The sequence below is a fragment of the Falco peregrinus genome, chromosome 17, assembly GCF_023634155.1.
Source record: "Falco peregrinus isolate bFalPer1 chromosome 17, bFalPer1.pri, whole genome shotgun sequence".
NCBI classification, from domain to species: domain Eukaryota; kingdom Metazoa; phylum Chordata; class Aves; order Falconiformes; family Falconidae; genus Falco; species Falco peregrinus.
Window position 1 is genome coordinate 1,472,436 of NC_073737.1, and position 19,450 is coordinate 1,491,885.

At 41.3% G+C, this 19,450-nt stretch overlaps 1 protein-coding gene across 2 annotated transcripts in view; it reads right to left on the reverse strand.

The window, feature by feature from the left end:
- The window catches only part of UNC5D (unc-5 netrin receptor D), a 168,494-nt gene that overhangs the window by 76,408 nt on the left and 72,636 nt on the right, over positions 1-19,450 (reverse strand). For both annotated transcript variants that reach the window (XM_055820374.1, XM_055820373.1), the window contains exons 2-4: positions 12,807-13,025; positions 5,900-6,043; positions 1,407-1,510 (exon numbers count right to left, since the gene is read on the reverse strand). In XM_055820374.1, coding sequence (XP_055676349.1) covers positions 1,407-1,510; positions 5,900-6,043; positions 12,807-13,025 — 467 coding nt within the window. The remainder of the gene's footprint in view (positions 1-1,406; positions 1,511-5,899; positions 6,044-12,806; positions 13,026-19,450) is intronic.

Sequence of the window (19,450 nt, forward strand, 5' to 3'; positions counted from 1 at the left end):
GGCAATCTGGGGGGACATGCATTCAGAAAACCTCGTTTAGCAACGTACAGCGTTCGAGAGAAAAAGGTCACCGAGGTTGCCAGCTGGTGGCTTTGGGGAATCTCCACAGGCAGTGATTACCATCCCTTCTGCAGAGAGCATGGGCAGGGAATCCTTCACAGACCAAGGATGTTTAGGCAATTACACTTTTGGAAATTTGTCGTCGACAAAATAGATATATTTACCAAAATACAAATTTCAATAATGTTGGCAATTCTCTGTAACGCAGTATCCATTTTTCGAGTAACACAGGAATAAAAATAATGCATAGCTGCAGAAATCTGAGTGACAAGAGTAATGCACATTAGATGCCTAGAAGCAAATTCATCTGCTCACCATTCTTACTTCTAACTCATTTTCCTTTTGGTCTTTAACACTTTTACCTGATTTTCAGTGGCTTTAGCACCCTAGTTTGCTGCATTTCTCCTCTCTTTATTTTCAATGGCATCTGCTCAACATGCTTCTCCTTAAATGAAAGGACACATTTGGAGCTTATTTTTCCCTACTTTTTTTGTTCCTTCAATCAGAACATTCCACAGCAATTGTGGAAATAAGGGGCAAAAATAACCTCTGAGTGATACTATTTCTCTTACTCATCAGCACATGCTGACGAGCACGCTGCAGTGTGCAATTAGGAACAGGCACAGTGTTCCCGGGGCTGCGCTGCAGCCTGCACGTGGTGACTGCAGCACACCCAGGTACGCAGGAGGTTGGAACTACAGGTCTCAGCCTTGCCATGGCAGCACTGGCTCCAGACTACCACCACCGGTCTGCTTTTGATGGGTAAGAACAGTGTGATGCCATGCTAGCTTCTACCGGATTATTTTTTTCTTTAATGCCTCCCTAGCAGATTTTTTAAACACAACCCACTTCCTCCAAGAATAGTCTGGCTATTATCATTTTAAGGCATCCCTATTAGTTTCCTGTTAAGATTCCGCTCTCTTGACAAAAAGCGTGTTTAGAGCTAAGCAAAAAAACCCCAAATTATTATTTGCAGCCGATTTTCTCTCTCCAGCAATGATTTATCATAATATTTTCAGTTTTAATTTGTTTCATCTTTCAATGAGAAAAGTAATTTCTGAGAAAATAAGTAACAATCTGGTTTTGGTTTGTAAACATAAAACTTGCAAATTGTATCAAAACTAGGATTTTTTTCAGCAAACATTCCTGAATTCTGATAATAAGCTATACTTCTTTAAAACATATCATCAAAAAAACCTGTATTTAAAGCAGGCTGTGAGAGAAGAACACGGTAACCAACACAGGAGCTTGAAAACCACATGTTAGCAAAGCCCTTTTGCTTCCCTGCTGGCTTGTCACCAGCCCGGAGGCATCAGCCACCAGCAGTGACTTGCCCGAAGCCTCACCTCAGCTGCAGGGACTCCCTCGGGTGGCCGACAGTGGAGAACGATCATCCCTTCGATAGGAACCTCCTTCCCTTGGGGGTCTTGCTCAAAGTTTTTCCGTAAATCTGCAGAGTTTAATGCAATAATTCATTATACCTCCAGAAGCCGTTACTCCCCAAGCAATACTACACAGGCTGCAGAATCGAGCAGCCATCCCGCTTTGCCATATTCTCCTCTTAAGTGTGTGCAGAAAGCGATGGGCAACGGAGAGCTACGCATTCTTCCCTAGGCGAGAGGCTGGGGGACTCCATCATCTTTAGCTGCGTTTCCATTTCTGCACCTTTAGAAACGATGTGCGTGTGACTACAGAGACAATTTCAGAACCCACAGCCTCGGTGGCTGCAGTTGTACATTCCATCCCTCCAGCTCCTGCCTTTCCAGAACAGGAGAATTAAATGCAAGAACAACCACGTGGCGCTGTCAGGGTGCTGTTAGGGCCAGCTGAATGAACCCCAGACTGGGTGAAAAATTTTCCTGGTGTATGCTACTTCAGAAGAGTGCCAGGGTATTTTATACAACATTCTAAGCTAGGTGTTTCGTTTAGATCGCCGACGCACTGCACGCTGTAGGGGAAGGAAAGGAAGGGCTGAGCCATTCCACACGTGCCGAACTGGCCGATCACAAGATCGCTTCATTTCAGATAGGCGGCCCAGCCAGGCATTCCGGGTAAAAACAGGGTGAATTGTCTCAGAGTCACACTGGTGTGGCCACAGCGCTCCTGTGTACAAGTGCCTGGGCAAACCAGAACAGACACAAAAAGGAAACCTGTGTCCGATGCCACTGACCTACCCCAGGTACACCAGGAATATGTAAAGTTTTGCTTGCTACTCGCTACGCGTGCTTTGAGAGTTAGGAAGTTTCCATTGGACATACTCATTTTCTTCAAACAGTGTCTCAGATTCCACAGTGTGAATTTACTGATTTAATTTTCTCCATTGGTTACATTTCATGAAATAAAACCCCTTAAACAGCAGAGGCTCTGAATCAGTTACACTTCAATATATTTTACAAAATACATTAAGACTTATTTTAGCAAGCTGGTCACTGGAGAAAGATGCACACGGTGCATGTATTCTCCTTTTTATGATTCCTTGCTAATGTTGATTTTTTTTTTTCCTCAGAGATAACCAATATCTTTTCCAGTACTCTATTTAAAAAGTCATTCATTAACAGTCAGGCTGCAGTTGTGCCTACAAATGCCTTTATTAGGATGAAAAATGGAGTAAGATCCATCTTCTCATTTTCTCTGCATTCCACTCTATCATAAAGAAATACTTACCTGCTTTTTCAGAGAAATATAAAGTGCTGAAATGCTTTGGACTTGACTCACAATTCAGAAACTCTATGCTTTAAGCACACACCAAAAAAAAAAAAAAAAAGAATAAAAAAGTCGACACTACCACAGCATGCATCACAGTGATAGGTGCTGTGAAAAGTTATGGCTTCTGTGTGCCATCACGGGTTAGACCTACACATTCTCATCTCTGGTCCTCTACAGGGTATTCCCTCACACCGAAATCCACGCCCCAGATTAAGTAGCTGGGGTGTTCAGCACGGGCAGGATGACAGAGGTCCATGAAACGCTCTGCCCTGGGAACAGTGCGGGAAGTTTACAGGTGATGGTTGGCAGCTACGATTTTTTTCTGCCTGGGGTACTAACAAGTCCCATCATCTCTGCACTCGAGAATTGCTGTTCTTTTCATTAAAAAAACCCAAACCAACAAGGCTTCAAGTAGAAGTAGCAGAGCAAATGGCCAGTACAGGAACGCAGTTCTCAGGTGAAACATTGAGCCCCGCTCAGCACCGTACATAAAGCAGAAATGAAGAGCGCTCTCTGGAGCGCCCGCTAGGTTAATGTGATATCTGCCGTTATGGATGGCAGCTGGGGAAGTGGTTTGCGGAAGAACCGGTACCACAGCGATGGGTTTAAAAGTCCCAGCACACTGCTCCACCTGCTTCTGCTCATTCTGATTTTTACTCGTATTGCCATATTATGGGGTTGGGAAATCACAGTGCAGAGAAAAGTCAATAAAAATTCAATTCAGAATAATAGTCCTTTGCAGCTTAGTAATACAGGGGAATTATTAGCTCATTCAGTGTTATGACAGTTAATGCAGTAAAATAAAAAAATTGAATTTACACATATTTACACATTTAAACTAAGTCAGCCAACAAAAAGATCTGTCATTTATAAAATCAAGGAGTTGCTACATTGTCCTATTACTTACCTCTAATGTTTATTTTAAGTTACCCTCTTAAAAGAGCATAATTTTAGAAAGATTTATCAAGAATTGCTAGAACACTACCTGATACAGTTACCATTCAGAGTTTCTTGCTTGAACTTCCCCGACCCACTCCTCCACCCCCTCATCTCCTTCAAGAAGTATTTCTCCCAGTTCTTTGCAGGTTGTTGCCATCATTTCCTTGGACAAGTTCTTTAAAGACCTGAACTGGTGATTTAAAGCAAAAGGGTTCACAACAGACTGGGGGGAAGTAATTTCCTGAATTCTCTGCTAGTGCAAAAAGATGGTTTCAGGCTCTGATTCTGCTATAAAAATGTAGCAGATCTAATTGCAAGGTAAAAATTGGATGAGGCTTTGAGTATCTCCACAGCCTCATAGTAACAATTGTATTTGGGTTCTGTCTTTTTTATGTCCCTTCTGCTATGATGGCATTTATTGCATTTTCCATTTTTTGCGTCTTTCCAATAACGATCTGTTGATTGTGAGTTGTAACACTCCAGCATACTATTTCAGATTTGAAGAACAGAGATAACAGAGTCTGAAAGCTTCCTCTGAGGACAACGGCTGTCCTCTGCTCCCCACTGTATTAAAAATTCTGGAATGAGTCTCCTATGCTCGAACAGATAAAACCAAATAACCCCCCTTCCCTCGTAACTCTAATTAACCTACAGTGCTGTTACTTAAACATTTGTCAGCCTAAAAGACCAGAGTTACTCCCTTTGTGTAAAGTAGCAAGTAATGGTGCCCCCTAAGCCAACAGCGACGGCAGCTACCGTAACCACGTGGCCTTCTTCAGAACCACTGCTGGTAATAATGACCATCCCTGTTTGGTGTGACTAGAAAGACGTACATTTTAACTGAGTAATTCACAGTTCTGCACAGTGGAATTCCTTTCGAATCCCATTATGGCAAGCAGCAGGCACATAGAATCGTAAGTAGCTTAACAGCACAGCGTAACTATATAGGGTCCAGTTTTTAATACCAGATGTCACATGCAACTGGCTCTGAAGTCAAAGCACAAGGCCTGGTGGAAGGATATGAAAAAGCAGATGTTAGCACCTGGGAACATACACCAGCCTCAAATCCACCTCTGTCTCCCTCCAGTAACCTTCGGTCACAATGGGGTTGGCAGTGAGATGGAGCAACCCCACCACCCAGAGGTTCCCAAAGAGGACTGCTGTCAGCTGTCTTCCCACACCAGAAGGGCTGATCCTGTGTGATGTCCAACATGGGAAGCACATGCTGGGCTGGTCGTTTCTTCATTATGACACAGGCAATATTATGGGCTGATTTTGAAAAGCTGTTGTCCAGTTTTCCAGTCCAAGGATGAGGCAATAATACTTTCACCTTGTTACAAGAAGGAAATTTTTCCGAAGCCACGTTAACTTGTCTGAATGACAGATTCCACCATCTGATGTAGATTTCACATCAGCTACATAGTTAAAGAAGTGGAAGACTACCTGCCTTGCTTATGAACAATTCTTCTATCTTCACTAGTGGCTCTTGTAAATGCCTACATGAACAGCATTTAAAATTATTCTTTTCTAAAGAGCGTATGCTTAGTTCCATTGAGGAATGACGGTGTTTCTGAAGCAGTCTTAGTTCTGTTTAGGATGTTTGGATCTCATGTCCTCAGAAAAAGGAGGGAAGATATTTTTTCCTCTACTGATTGGAATTATTCTATTTTTCCTACTTTTATCTCATTTCCCCCACAGCTTATCATACCTGAAGACCAGCGATATGTTTCGATATTGAAAGCCAGATTTAAAATACTATATGACAAAAGCTTCTAATGTATTCTTGCCTTTTTTTTTTTAAACGAAGTGTAGCAGGCAAACATGGTCAAATAGTTTTTCTTTTTTTTTTTTTTTTAGATCAAATGGGAACAAAAGGGCACTTCTAAGGGGATTTTCAATTTGCATTAACCTTTTCTATTATATTGCACTGTTGTGACGCTGTGCACAATCCAGATTCTCTGAAACAGATTTACCGAGTGTAAATGCAAATCAATCAATACACATTAAAATAAAAGAGAGCTCTGAAAAACCCCCAAAACACGCATGCTTCCCACGATACTCCTACAGCAAGTCATAGGGAGGGCTTGCAAAGACAGCACTACCTTACCAGTATCCATTTATATTTAATCCTAAAGGAACAGTGTGTTTCCATACCTTACAAAACCTGGAATAGCAGAACATTTACTCTACTCACACGCTATGCGGACAGATGCCTTCCTACTCTTCGAGGTCCCTAGATGGCTCCACGCAACACATTGACACCAGTAATCTTCTGGCCCATGAAAATCTTCCACCTGCTGTCTCGTCACGTTGATGAAAACCTCTCGAACTTTCAATCCTGAAGGGGAAAGATACAGAAAATTAGCTGATACAGGCTATCGTACTTGGGCATAAAGCTAAGGTTAACCAAACCTTTTCTTTTAATTAAACAATCCCATTTTTAATCAAGGCAAAGCTTTAATTACTTTGACAATAATATATCGCCACTAATTAAACTCTAAAAGCTGATTAGGTCATAGTGCATTGCGTTATAAGAATTACCCACCCACTGTGGTGTTTGCAAGAACTTAACGCCTCCCCCTGAAACCTTGTCTCTTCTGCCTTTTTCACCCAGAATGTTTATCTGGAATTTTATAGCATAACATACAGTAAAAATGTCTCCTGATCTAACATCTCAGTGCCCTTGAAAACCATTCTGAAGCACCCTGGTAGGCCCCCAATCAAGTCAAACAGGCAGAACTATGCACGTATGACAGGAACTAATCAAATGCCCCACTGAATTCAGCCTGTTCCAGCCGCTGCTGCCGCGGTTCTGTCCAGCAGGCATCTCCTTGCACGTGGGTCATGCTGCAGCAGCCCCCTCCCCCCAAAAGCTAAGCTCAAGCCATTACAGCCTGGAAGGAGGAGAAAAGAAAGAGAGGGGAATAAATTTCACAGCTCACAAATGGGAGATGGTCCCCTTTGCCACCCTGTCCTTCTGGGAAGCAAGTGAAGCAGCTACAAACCTGGAAGTCTTGCCTTTCTTAACACTCACAAACAGAAGCGTGTATTACATCGGACAGATATCTTGCTTATTTTATGCAGTTTCCCAAAGATAACCTTGCTAAATTATCTGCAGTGCAATGTTGCTGCTGTCTACTTCAAATTTGCTTGTTGTCTATCAAAAAGGATGCTTACCCCTTTCCTGGGGTAGGAATCAGTCACACCTAAAGAGCTGACAAAGTATCTAAGGGAATAATCAAGGCTAGCCAGGAGTAAAGATGGGAATTTTTCTTAGCCTGCTACCAGTTTTGTAATTGCCTGGGCACAGGTGGAGTTGGGCAGTGTTGCCCCTCAGACAAAGCTTGAAGGTACATCAGTACAAGATGCCAAGAAGCCTTGTAAACCTGACACCTCATTTTATACACTTGGGATGTTTGTCCTACCTGCAACTACCCTTGCATGAGAACCTCGGGGAGAGGAAATATACTCCAAGCCTGGGTTAAAAGGCATTAGGAATCATTTGAAAGAGCTAGTCAGAAAAACATTAATTTGAAAATAGAAAACATTCATGCCTACTACTTTCTTCTTTCTTCTCCTGTGCAGTCCCAAGATACTTATTTCCCCTTCACTAGAAATGAATGAAAACTCAATCTTAAAATATTTCATGCCTGTGAAGTTTATAAAGCAGCAAGAAATTTCTAAGCCTGAACTCCATAAAAATTGGCTTCCACTTAATCTCAGGCATCATTAACAGCTGGGTATTTCACTTCTGAAAGGCACTAGGAAGTCAGCGTGTTCCTCTGGTAAACAGGAGAGATGCGGCCCACTGGGGATGCTCACTGAAGGGGCAGGGAAGGTCAGACAAGCTTTAAGTACTATAAAGCAATACAAAATTTTTGCTGCCTTTCCAGCAACAGGCAAAGGGAATTTTTACTTCTTTCCATTTAGCCTGTTTGGCTTGCTATATTTCACAACAATACCTGAAGACATGGACAAACGTGGGACACCTTCCCTAAGTTGTAGCCATAATTATTTTAGTCACTCTAAATATTTATTCACTCTGTAATAAACAAACAGAGGTTTCCTTGTTGGTTTTATTTGCATTTTGTTTTTTTTTAAATATGTCGATGCAGTCTTCAACAAAACTGTTTACAAAACGTCCCTTTATTTTCTGACACGGTGAAAACAAGCCATTATGAAATAAACACAGCACATGGAACTCAGCAGTTCTGTCAGAAACTCCCCTCCTTGCTGACACACTGACTGTAGAATGCACGATGGAAATGCATCATCTCAAACTGAACATCCAGGCTGCTCCGCCAGCGATGACTCCTTGGATTCTTCAGTCACACAACCATTCTGTAGAGGGATCTTCACAGGTTAAGGATAAGAGCAGCTACAGTTAATTTCCATTAGAGACCATGAGTCCTGGTGACCTGACGCAGCAAGTCTTGACTGGCTGAAGATTTGGCACCCCACCATGCTATACGACAGTGACAGACATACACTTTCTTCTTAATTACCTACAGCACATCAAGCTGTGTGCCTGAACGACTGCAACCCAAGCTACAGCGCACCAAGCTCCAGAGCCTCCAAATCCCAGCTAACCTGCACCCTTGTCCAACACGGTTGCAACCCACCTACGGACAGATTTCTTCGACACAGGTGTAAACGCATCAAGCCCTTGAGAAGCACCGACCCTTCCAAGCTGGCCCATCTCCAGTCAGGAATCCCTGCTCCGGCACCCTGTGAGCCGACACGCACTGCTGTGCAGCCATGCACATCGCATCTGCCTGCGTGTCTCTGCTGCCTTACACACAGCGCGGCTCTGTGTGTTGCTGTGAAGGTAAGCCGCTTGCTCTACCCGAGTACCTCTAGCTATTGTGCCATCCCATCATCAGCTTGTTCCCACCATGACCTCTAAGTAGCATCTTCCAAGGCAGAGCATACTCCTCGTCACCAGCCGCTAACTGCAGCCTTGCTGACAGCGCTGCCGCTCGCCCGCCTGGTTCTGCTACACCATCTTCTCAACTCTCCGTTTCTGAGCTACTCTAGGAATCTTTGGAAGCAGCAAATAGTAAGGAAGGTACGAGAACTGCGTATCATACAGCTTACTGGTGCATCCATGCTAACAATGACAGAATCTTTACTGATACCAGACAAAAACAATCATCACATGATGATGATTTTCTTGCGAAGCAGAAGCCATTTCTGGGCTTATTGGTTCTGAGCAGTCATCAGTGAATACAGGCATCTACAGCTTCAGATTGGTTAAGGTAGAAAATTCTCCAACTGAGTTCTGCCGTTCATTGACACCTTATCTAATTAATCTATATAGTAGCCTGTATTTTCTGAGGCAGCATTTAATGTGGTTTGAATCAGGCAAGCGAACAGCACATGCTTCTGAGAAGCTGGAGGTTCAGCATTTTGAGAATAGGACGGGTAGGAATTCAGGTCCTTTTAAAGGTCTCACAATTTGCCAATAGACAAAATAAATGTATCCAAAATAGCAGAATCACAGAATTGTTGAGGTTGGAAGGGACCCTCTGGAGAACATCTCATCTTTGGGGAAAGTTATGTTTTGTTTATGGAGAAAGTACACCCATTTTCATTTGTTTTAGAAACAACTACAGAAAGCAAACCTATTGGGAACAGAGACATATTCTTCATTTATCATCCCTATATTTCACCAACAAATATACCCACCTACCCTCTGCATCCCGAGAAATGCCAGAAAAATTGTTCATAGAAAATGACACAGAATGAAAAATCCATGCAAATAAAACCAGGCATATAATAAACAAGAGCAACATTTTACCTGTGACTTGTATAACTCTAATAAGCACTGCAAGTCCAACCCTTTAAATTATTGTGCAAATTATAACCATCATCTTTTGTTATACAGTACAGCCTTACAGAATATAAAATTATGACTATGGTACTGATATGCTAATAAGCTTTCTGCACTGTTGGATGGTTTAGCTGCAGATAGACTAATGCTGGCAGCAGATGAATAATTGCTCTCCATGTACTAAACATAACAGAGCTGCACAGAACTTCAGCATTTGTCAGCTTTATTTGTTTAAATGAGAAAAACACTGACAGCAGTTATTGCTGTAATCCTTTTATTTATCAGACAAGAAAACTCTAGCTAGTCTTAGCAGGTCTGATCCTCTGGTGAAACTGAAAAGTTGAAATATTTGCAGACTAATTCTGGGGTGCATGCTGCAACGTTCAGGCAAGAACAATAAATCTGAAGGAAATTAATCAAACCATAATTATTATATTTTTATCACAGTAGCATCTACTAGCTCAGGCTCTCACTTTATGAAGCAGAGTACTCAGAGAGCGCCAAGCTCCTGCTCTGCCACGTTTACAGAATAAACAGAAAAGGCAGGCTACGGATCACTATCTTTTCTGCAACTCAGGAAATAAGGCAGGAGAGGATGAAATAACTTGGTCTCTAACTGACCGACTGCGGCAGTGCAGAGATGGGAACCTGCGCCCATCGCAGCTGCAGCACGTGTTTTCTTGCCTGCACTGATTTTCTGCTCAAACAGCAGCAAACCCACAACAGCAGAGACTTCAGCGCTAACTCTTTGAGCCACCTGGACCCCCTGCATTCTCAGGCAGCCAACACGTGCTGCAGCCTGCAACTGCAAAGCTTAGAAAGCCACAAAAATCCTTCCTCTCTGGCTGCTCCTCCTCTTCAAATTAACAGTGACTCCTGTGTTACTCATAAGATTTTTATTTCTGTCCTATAAAAACAAAATCATGCAAAATTGGATTCCATGTTCATCACACTGACAAAACACACCCGTTGTCTACCAACAGCTGTCCTTCCTGTCCTTTTCTGTGTACACAACACAGTGCTGTAGGTAAAATCCATCAGAACAGCGTGCCTTCAAGTGCTATTGCCAAGTACTTCTTGCATATGCCTGGCTAAGAGCTTGCTGGCAGGGATTTATAGAGATGCTAAGATAACATTTCTTGTATTCAGCACTAAATTCCCTCTTGTTTGGGTTTCTTGTTGCTGTTTTTCACCACTTTTCTACACATCTCAGGATTTTAGTCCCATAACAAATAGTGGAAGGATGGAAAAGGACAGACCCATTTTAATTTAGTGTAGCTGCCCTTCAGTGAGCACGCCAGAATCGCACCCTGAACCAGAGGCACCATTCCTGGCATAAATTCTAGTGCAGTTATTCACAGATGGAGCCCACGCAGTACGCAGAACGCTCTGCATGCTTGGTAACAGACATATTTATGCCCCAGATTTGACTCCAGAAATGAGGGCACTGCCAGGATGCACATTAATTCTAAAAAACCCCAATAGTCTGCTATTTACTGAAGGCTAAGAAAGAGTTCCAAAATAATTTATGGGTACGGATACACCATGGTGAGAGAATATCCATGTCTGTCCTTCAACATTACACTGTATATAGCCTTTACTTACATTTTTGTGTCCTGAGGACCATTTTGGCAGGTTTTGGAATACACACACACTGCACTATCTGGACCGCACTTGTGTTTCGAGAACAATACTTTTAGGTTTAGCTCTGTCCCTGGGCTAAACTCAGATCTGCAACATTTATATTCCAGATCTCACTTGCTAAGCCTGTGCCTCCATGTCCCAAACCTCAATGTACCTGGTGTTATTTAAAAAAAACCCACCTAATGTTACTTTATCTTTTTTTTTTTCCTGTTATTAATCCAAGGCTTAGAAAACATAATTGCAGTATTCACAAGACAGATTTTCATTAACCATATGGAAGAAAAACATTTAGGGACGACATTTCTTCTACATTGATTCAGCAGTGCCTTTAGAAGTAAAGGTTATGCCTATTAAATTATTTTCGAAAAGGTAACTGTAAAAATTAAAATTCATCCAGATTAGCATTTACAAAAAGCCTTTAGTATGAAGTTTCTTCAGAATGTGTCACTTAAAGAATGCCAAACACCACTTTAGGAGACTAACTTCTTTTTAAATGGCATTTTTTTCCTCTAAAAAGGAAATTCTTGTATTGATAGAGAGGATGTTATACATACACTGCTATTTCCAAGACATGGAGTTGCCTAGCAATCCTGGAATTTAAGAAGGAGAGAAAAGCAATAACAAAACAGAATTGTGAAATTACAGGACGGTGCAGCATTAAATTGGTTCGCAATACTTACCAAGATGCTTCTAAATGAGAAAAGATATAGGGTGTGCTGGGAGCATGATAAAATCTGTTGATCATTTTCAACTTTCCCCCTTCTCATTCTCCTCTTTTAACTACACACTTTCACAGAATGGATCTCTCCTACCTACCAAATAGCTATCATGCTTGGGGGTGAAGGCAAATTTCAGCCACCACATTGGTGATTCTTCATGGTTCATCCTGACAGAAATTTCATAAAAGCATATGTTCCCTGGTTTCTAGTTCCCACTTTAAATTACGCCATTGAAATACAGAGAACTACCTTCCCCTCCACAACTGTTATTTTCTTTCAGAAAGCTCACTGTCTGCGGTTAGTGTTCCATCAGGCCCTACATCTCCCCTTGGAAAAGTTGTTGGTGCATATCCAGTTTGTTACAGTCCCTGTGTAACACCTCTGACATCTACAGTCATTGTAATTCCCTTTGCTCTCCCCATTTACACTACGCTGCTTCTGCCAGGATCTGTATTCCCCCTCTCTGCCTGTCACCTCTGTCCTTTTCTTACCCCCCTCCATCCACTGCTTTCCCTTTTGCATTTTGGCAAACTGCTTCTCCCAGCTCTGCAGAGCCACGTCTACGTGGTACATCACAACCAGATGAGCTGGTTTTACAGACACACCAAGCCAACCAAAGCACGCTGCCACAGCTGCCCAGCAAGAGGCTTGTGCTGGTACACTGTGCCCTCCTGCCATGGCTTACTGGGTGCACTCAGGGCAGAGCGGACACTGGCGCGTGACCCTTGAACGGGAGCCAGCTCCTGCTCCTTTAGCTCAGTGCAAGCCTGCAACCATCCGCTCAGTCGCATGACTCTCCCGCCTGTGCATCTCTGAACGCCATCTCCTGGTCTTTGCTCGGTTTTGTACACTGCTGACAGACACTGCCTTCAGATACATCTCCCGAAGGACAATTTAGCCCTTACCTGTAGTCTCATCCATGCTTTCCTCAGACACGTGCTCATTTTGATGGACCCATTCACCATTGCACTTGAAGAAAATCTGCATAGCTGGCATAGCTTTACAGCGTAAGACAATGGGGTTGCTTTTTATAATGTAGGCATCATCTGGTTCCTCCATAAAATGAGGCAGTGTTCCAGGAGCAGATGGGATAGACTCTGGAAGGGCTTCACTGTTATCATTTCCTGAAAGGGAAGGAAAGGAAAATACACATTTTTCATGTTGTTGCACCCTTTGTATCATCTCATGTAATTGATTAAACACCATTTTGGATTTTACTGTGAACTAATTTTACTAGAGAAACACCTGTAGAACTCAACAGCTGTCAGGATTGTGCTTTGCAAGGAACCTGACACACATACACACACAAAAATATCAACTAATTTAAGAGTAAGAACCGTCAAGGAAATGGACAGAACAAAAGCAGTTTTCTGATGATTCTGAAGCATCATCGCTATTGTCGATTTTATAGATGGAGAACCGAGGCACAGAAAGATTACATGAGTCACCTGAGGTCACACAGATAGCCTGTGGAAGAAGGAGAAACTAAACCTTGCTCTCGAGTGACTGCCCAGTGCCTTAACTACCAAATCTTCCTTCCTTTCATGAAATTTAATTTCCTTCAGACAGTTGCTGCAGATTTAACTACAGAGAAATATATTGATACGAACAGCATTACTGTAGCACTCCAACACTGGAATAAGTAAACTGTGATTTCATACCCACTTAGAGGAAGTTTTCAATATGCTTTTACACTGTTCCCATTTACCGCAGCCCCTTTTAAGGTGATACAGAAGTGGAAAAGTGGTTTCTGTAGGGCCAGAAACTGCAAGACAGTGAGCGTTCTCAGCTTGTATCGCAGGCAGTAGGATCCAAGGGCATTTGTTCCGCAATGCATAACCCTAGGTGTCTTATTTTCTGAATTCCTGTGCTTAGACATGAATTTAGAAGCACTGGAGTACAAGATTTTCCTTTACTGCAGCTCTTCTAATTGAGTCAAATCCTAGCTGCTGCTCTCAGAACTGGGAAATTCCCATTGATTTTTAGCAATGCTGGGATTTATTTTAGTAGTTTTTTGAGAAAATTCAGAGAACAACAAAAAAATAAGTCAGAAGGGATCAGTGTATGAAGGAAGATTAGAAAGTACTGAATACACACAGCGTAGTCAAATGATAACAGGAGGACATGGTCTATATGCAGATGAAAGGGATGCAGAGGAAGAGGAATAGCTGAGGGCAATATGTGTGATTTAACCAAAAATGATGAAAGATAAGTTGTGATGATATGAAGTAAGCCTAAGAACCTTCACAGGCCTAGTAGATTACGGAATAATGAAAACATACTTTGTCTGTATTAAAAACAGGTATCACTTAACACTCAGTATATCTGCGTATGCAAATAAGGCGCTGTGTGTGTGCTGTGAAATCATTACGATTTTCAAATGAATTCAATGCTTTAAACTGCATTCATAGTGTATTTTATAAAATATTATCATAATTTTTAGTATTTTACTACTAAACATTTATGCCAACTTTCATCTTGTCAATCTTCAGTAATACTGTGTCCCTGCAGGCTTTATTAAGTCCATGCTTTATAGGAAATAACAAAAATGTCATTAGAAGACTTTGGAAAGTCTTGAAATCCCATGCTCCCATCAATGCTTTGAGTGCTTCACAAGGCAGCAACACGCTGGTATTGAGGAAGAGCAGTGGACAATCGTTCAGGCAGAGAACTTAGAAGAACCCATTGTTATTCCACCAAGTTTGCAATTCCGGGCAAGAAGCAAAGGACGAAATCCCAGCCCCAATGAAATTAAGGGCACAATTCTCCTTGCAAGTGGCATCCAGATTTAATGTTATGGCTTTACATTATTTTAAAGTGTTATTGATGAGAACCTGAAAACCACAGATTCTTCACCTCTTGTAGGATTGCCAAGCTGTTTTCCAGCTCACCTCACCAACAGATAAATTGAGGGAAGCACAAAATATGTTATGCTATCACCAGCAGAGCGGTTTTGGGCTGTGGAAGTGGCTTGCTCCTAAAAAAACATTTAACATACAGAGGTAAGTCAAGGTGCATCTTTCACTTAAGTGTAACTGGCAATACATTAACTGCCCTTGAAAATCAAGCCAACAAAGACCACAGTATACAAAAGGAGGAATGATTTTCTATAGCCTACCCCCAACAGGCTCACAGATAGTTATTACTGTATATTTGCATGCTGTACAAATGTAATTGCTTGAATTCCCTGTTGCACGACATTTTATAATCCAGATGAAATCAGTATTTGGCAGGAATTTACTTCACTGAGCACAAGTTTGTGCAGCTGTTAGCAGGGGTAAGCAAAGCAACTCGGTAGCCTGTCCTGCGTGAGGTCAGGCTGGAAGGCAACTCTGTGCCTGTAAGAAAATTCACAAAGGATTTGCATTCCCTGCTTGTTGTTTGTGGAGATACTGCTTTTCTCCATATGGCTACCTAATCAGACAGGGACTGCAAGGACACCCATTCAATGTGCTGCGATATTTGGGAGTTTTGCATCATAAATATTTAGTGTGATTTATGATACACAAGACTTACTTTATTGGCCCCTTTATCATGCTTAAAGGTAAGAGTCACGCAGCCATATTTCAGATACATTAAAATAAATACTCTTCTGCATTTAAATGTTGCACTCTAACCCTAATTAACATGCCATTTCTTGCCATGCACACTCTAACCCTAATTAAGATGCCATTTCTTCCCATGCACACTACCAAAATGTTTGATGACGAGACAAGCTGCAGTGTCTACAGCTCCCTGGGACTGGAACAGGTATGACCACACTCTGAACAACTGCTACTGTCTACTTAAGCCACAGCTAGAAGAGGGAATTCATCACTGAATTGAGAATGCATACTCATGTCCATTTTCAACAGTTTCCTGATGCCAAGAGTGAAGTTAGATTAAGAAATGAGGTATTTTTTCCTTCACTTTCAAAGGCCACCCTTTTCTTTAGTCTTACTTTTTTTTTCATCCATGCTGCATCTTCTACTAGCAAGGACTCCTTTCCAGCCTTGGAGTCTTTCCAGCTTTTATTTCAAAGCTATATGTTCTTACCAGTCTGTATAAGTGTGTCCTGCTAAAGAAATGACAGACCCGTACAGAACTTGTCTGCAAAGGCTCTCTGAGTGCTTTACAAATCTTAAAAACCACAGAATAAACTAGAATACTTTGCTATAGCAGAAATGTATTTGTTTCACACACGACCATATCAAATGCATTTAAAAACAATGTTAAGTCTTACCTCTGAAACATTCCTGTTCAATGACCATAGTACAACAATTAGTAGAAAAAAAAACAAACCCAAAACATTAGCCCTTGTACAAGCTATCCACCATGAGATGCTTACGCAGTGGTGTTCTGCAATTACCTTAAATTGCTTTGGTGACAAACACTGGTAAGATGTACTTTCTCTTCTGGTATCACCTACCAGATCAACAGACTCCATACGTGCATGCAGGCATGACAGAGCTGAAAAACGTAAAATGTTCTTGTTCTAGGGGATACTTCTCTCATCCCACTATTCCACTAGTTGGTATGTTGCAGTAAACCTAGAACTCCTCCCCTCAGTACACTGAAGTTCATTCAGTCTTACTGCAGTATCAACAAAATTCAAATTTGCTACATCCTTCTTCCTGGATTTTTGCAAGTGTTGAAGGGCAACCTCTGACACACTGGTACCGCTCTGTGCTGACCATCACTTTTCTGAGCTGATGGGCCATTTCCTCAAGACCACAGGAAGAACTGGTCTCATGGCTTCAAACTGCACTGGCTAGCGTACTGCTCATCTTGATGCTACCGCAATCGGAGGTCATGCAGCAGACTTGTACAAGCTTCAGGGAAGGGTAAAATTATGTGAACAAAGAGACTAAAGAAAGGAGTATTTGGCCCAAAACATGTCATGGTCTTAAGCAATCTGGCCACTGCCCTCGACAGCAAAACAAGATCAGACTATTACGAGGCATTTCAGTTCTCTCTAAAAACAATCCAGAAGTACTTAGCTGAAACAGGAAGATTTATTGAGCCAGCCAAGTCTGTATGATGGAACTCGCCTCCCTCACTGATCATGTGAACCGAATGCAGTGCATTGTTTCAGAGGCACACTTCTTGGAGATACACTACAGAATCTGAGCACTCCTGAATATAAAATAAAGAAGCCATATTTACATCTCTATGACTATACATGATTAAATATGTAAATCACAGGAGCTGTCACAGACCTTAATCACATCAGTGCCAATTAGATAAACTGTAGGAAGATAACATCTAGACTGATGTTCTGACATTCTAAGGACCAGATACTGCCCTAAGCAGATAGAAAAAAATCCCAGGGTCAAATCCTAAAAAATATTATTCAGAAGGCTATTACTGATGTTATATAAATATACACACGTTTCATGATAAATTGTATTTTAGCTGAGATAACTACAGTAGCTGCTGACCAAGGCAAAGCCTCTCCTAAGGTATACTTAATACTTGGAAACTTAATGCATCTCTCTTTTGTGCATCATGTTTTTTGTAGCCTAACTTGTATTCAAATTCATCTGAAAGCCTACTGGAACTTTGCAAGGATTCTGATTTCAGCTTATTAAGGTTTTCATTTATAACTGTCACTTTTCAAGATTCAGACCATTCATAGTTATAGAAAAATGGCTGGTTTAATTCAACAGTGAATGACAGAAGACCAAACCATCAAACAATCCTTGTATTTTTCATTCCTGGAAAATTACCTTTCAGGAAGTGCTTTGTGTTTTATGTTCCGCACACTAGTCCAATAGGGACTTTAAATCTTTTTATGACAATAATAGAAACAAAAAATAAAGGAGAAAAAAACCTTAGGAACAAACACTGGATTCTTCTATGAAATAAATATACTGCTGTTAGTTGTCAGATCACGTTAGAAAATCTTCATAGCAGCAGACCTGAAACCTCCAGTATTTCAAAACTGATCAGGCCATAATTTAGAAGTTAAAGTGAGATTTTAAAACAATGAGAAAATCCTGAGTTCAAAACTTTTTTTTTTTCAAATTAAGAATTATTAAAAATAAGTAAGTAGCATTACTTTCTATATTTAAAAAAAAAAGTCAGAAAACTTGCTGGAAATAAATGTGAATAATCCTTTTGCAACAATCACCCTCATAAGGCAACTGCATCCCTCAGTGCGACCCATCGTGGCAGATTCCATTATCACCACCATCACCATTCACATTATAGACCCCAGTACAAAGTGAAGTATTCTCTAACCCCGTTATCGCTCCACCTCCTTCCTCCCACCCTTGCAAGAAAGAACACAGAGTTGTCTTCGGGTTGGAAGCACAGATACAAAGACTTCTCCTAAGTTTCTAAACACAGGCCCTTTTAAAATTTGGTGGTACAAGAAAAACAAAGCTCTAGACAGAGTACCAAACCTGATTATTTTTCTACCTTAGCTTCCTCCCACTCTAATTAATCATTCCTAAGATCTGAGGATCCCTGCTTTCCCTTTCTGCCTGTGGGAATTTTTCTTTGGGTTTTTTTTTTTTTCCTAATTTATGTAACTGCCCTGAAGACTATTTCCTTTATTAGCTGTGCCCACAAGGAGACAAAAGCCATTTTGACATAAAAGCATTCCCTCTGACTCCCTTGTCTTGTTCAAAAGTTTTTTGCCCTTTGCTTCCTTTTTCCAAGTCTGCTACATTTATAGATCTTGGCATTAGCATTTTATTTCTTTGTCAGTCTTTTGGATATTTTCTGCACTCCAAGGCTCACTCCCCTACAGACAATTCGTTAGGAAAAAAAAAAGCCTTTTCCCAGATGTAACATCCTAACCACTCCTTTTGCACAGGTCTGTCCACTAATTGAAAGACAGCTGGTGATAACCGAAGTTCTGGACACGCTTTCTGCCCTTTCCATGCATCTGATGCTGCTGATGCCTGTTGAACTCTGAACCACCTGCAGTCATCATTTTCTACAAAACTAAATAATGTCTTATTCTACACGTAAGCTCGTTTTCACAAGGAAGTCAGTAGATAAAAACCCTCATATTACAGAATACATAAATTCTTTATGCGTGGAATGGTTTCATAATGGATTTGGGGTCATTGTTTAGTCAGAAAAGCAACTTAGTGCGATTTGTCTGCGTTCTTTTAATCAGATGACCCTGTCCCATTGCAACAACGGGGGTTTTTTGGAAGTCACTCAGATATTGATGGAAATATGGGATTTTGTTGCCCACATAAAATCCTTTAATGCCTTTGTTATTTCCTCTAGTACGCGGATTTACTAAAGCCTGTAGGGACACATTTAGCAAAGATTGACAATACAGGAACAGTAAGAATGGTCAGTAATATAACAGGCACGCTGATGAGTTTCACTGCCTGAATTCTTTTAAACTCTATACATTGAAGGGGAATCCAATTACTACTTATTCAGCACTCCTGGTAAATGATACAGAACTGCTTAATTGGTATGACGGCCATAGAGCACCTACTGTACAGCCATTTCCATTTGCTGCCGAATCTGTATCAATATATGACAGATCTGTGGCCAGGCAAAGAGGCAACAACCGACGTTCTGTTCCAGACCCTGCAAT